The 2,270-nt window shown below is 46.5% G+C and overlaps 1 protein-coding gene across 1 annotated transcript in view; it reads left to right on the top strand.

Moving 5' to 3' along the window:
• Positions 1 to 2,270, top strand: part of IL22RA1 (interleukin 22 receptor subunit alpha 1) — a 14,880-nt gene that overhangs the window by 4,746 nt on the left and 7,864 nt on the right. Inside the window, 1 exon segment of the mRNA XM_023758327.1 lies at positions 1,102 to 1,534. Within this exon segment, the coding sequence (XP_023614095.1) occupies positions 1,102 to 1,534 (433 nt within the window).

Here is a 2,270-nt window from a genome sequence, read left to right as displayed (position 1 = left end):
GTCTGACACGAAGAGAGGACTAATGAATGAACGAGAGGCTGCAGGGATGTCATTTCCCAATTCGCCCCCCCAGTTAACCGGGTGGTATGGTCTCTTTACACCTCTAGCACAAGAGGGTTGAGAAAATACAAAAGTTAACCAGCTCTTTTTTTCTTTTTTCGTCCTGGTCAATTATAGAATACACTAAGACACATAACCGTAACCCCCATTATCTGAACATTTTAACCTCCACTGTATCTACTCCTTTGTAAACTGGCTGTTTGTTTTTTCATATAGTGGTACCGTTGGCATTGGATTTGCTCATGCCCATTTATATATTTTTTCATAGCATGATATTTCACTGCTAAAAATGGTCCACTCTAGGCCTGCTGTTGCTCAGTGGTTGAGGGTCAACCTATGAACCAGGAGGTCACGTTTGATTCCCAGTTAGGACACATGCCTGGGTTGTGGGCTTGATCCCCAGTGGGAAGCGTGCAGGAGGCAGCCAATCAATGGTTCTCTGTCATCATTGATGTTTCTATCTTTGTCTTTCTCTTCCTTCCTCTCTGAAATCAATAAAAAAAAAATACACTTTTTAAAAAGGATCCATTCTATACAGGTACCCTAAATTACTTCCCTAATTCGCTTTTGAAGACATTTAGCTCAGTTTTTCAGTTTTATAAACACTGAAGTGAACTTTCTTTTAGCTCAGATGTTTTTCATCTGGAGATCAATGGACCCTTGGGGGCTTTCATAAATTAGCTTTAGGGGAAGTGGGGCTCATGAATCCCTGAAATTGAGGGCAAGATTTTTGCATATGTACATTGTAGAGGAGAGGTGAACCATCGCATTCATTCAATTGCCAAAGGGGTCTGTAAACCAGTCAAGGTCATTTGGCTGTTTAGAAAGTCTGTCTGAAGAAAGACTAAACTCTTAGGCCTGGCCATTGAGCTGAATCAACAATATCGGGCACACCAAACATGTCGTTGAACCATCATCAGTCCCTAAAGCTGTCTGCCAGGAGGCTAGGGGGAAGGGCGCCCCAGGCAGACTCAAGGTGGGTGAAGGGCCCAGGGTGTAGGGGAGCTGAGTCAAAGGCATGATCAACCACCTAGGGGCCAGTGTCCCTCTCCCTGAGATCTTCCTACTCACTCTTGGTCACCCCTTTGCCATCCTTAAACCCAAACACCGGTTGCTTGCAGAACTTCTCTTTTCTCGCCTGTTGGGGCGTCAACCTCTGAGGCAGGAGGTCACGCAGAGCTGGGGCTGGCGTGGGAGGAGCAGGGAAACAGTCCTTTCCCGTGGTCCTGGGCAGCCTCGCGCACTACTGGCTGGTTCCGATCTCTTTCTTTTTCTTTCCTCTCTCTCCCTTTTCCCAGCTATCATCAAGCCACCTGATGTGACCTGTATCCCCACGGTGAGATCCATCCAGATGATTGTCCATCCCACCTCCACGCCCGTCCAGGCCGAGGACGGCCACCGGCGGACCCTGAAGGACATCTTCTCTGACCTGTTGTACCGCTTAGACCTCCACATCAACCAAACCTACCAAATGGTAAATAAACGGCAACTGCATGTGCCACCCTGGTCCTTCCCTGCCTGGGACACCCACCTCCCTCTCAGTTAGATCTGCATTGCTTTAAGTAGGAAGGAGATGTGTTACATAAATTAGCATTTCCCAACACATGTCCCCAGCCTCTTCTGAGTGGAGTCACGTACACAAGAGCACGCTAAAGTCTCTGACAAGTCCTGCGCACCCAAGACCCCAGTTCCAATTTGTGTTTGACACAACTTCTCCCAGATGTATTTGACCTTTTATTTTGTACAATATTGGTTTTCTTAATTTTTTGCCTAATGTCTTCTAACATTCTGGGGAACAACCTCTATTAACATCCTCAGGTGTCCACTTCAGGAAATTTTTTCTGGCTGGTTCTCCACTATTTGTGGGAACTGGATACAGGCAGTGTCTTAAGATCTGTAATAATGAGAGATGGAAGGCAAGGGCATGAATTGTCAAACAATATACAAGTGATTTCCTTTTGTATTCAGAAAATATGTGGTATTTCCCCCCAGTATGTGCCACTAACTCATAATTCCATTGACTATTTCTGCACTCAAGGTAGTGGTGGTGATGGTGGTGGTGGTGGTGGTGGTGGTCATGGTAGTGGTGGTAGCAGTGATGGTGGTGGTCATGATAGTGGTGATGGTGGTGGTGATGGTGGTGGTTGTGGTAATGGTGATCATGGTAGTGCTGGTAGCAGTGATGGTGGTGGTGATGGTGGTGGATGTTA

Source organism: Myotis lucifugus, unplaced genomic scaffold, assembly GCF_000147115.1.
Source record: "Myotis lucifugus unplaced genomic scaffold, Myoluc2.0 scaffold_128, whole genome shotgun sequence".
NCBI classification, from domain to species: domain Eukaryota; kingdom Metazoa; phylum Chordata; class Mammalia; order Chiroptera; family Vespertilionidae; genus Myotis; species Myotis lucifugus.
The sequence above is the reverse complement of the archived record's forward strand: the minus strand, read 5'-3'. Positions and strand labels throughout refer to the sequence as shown.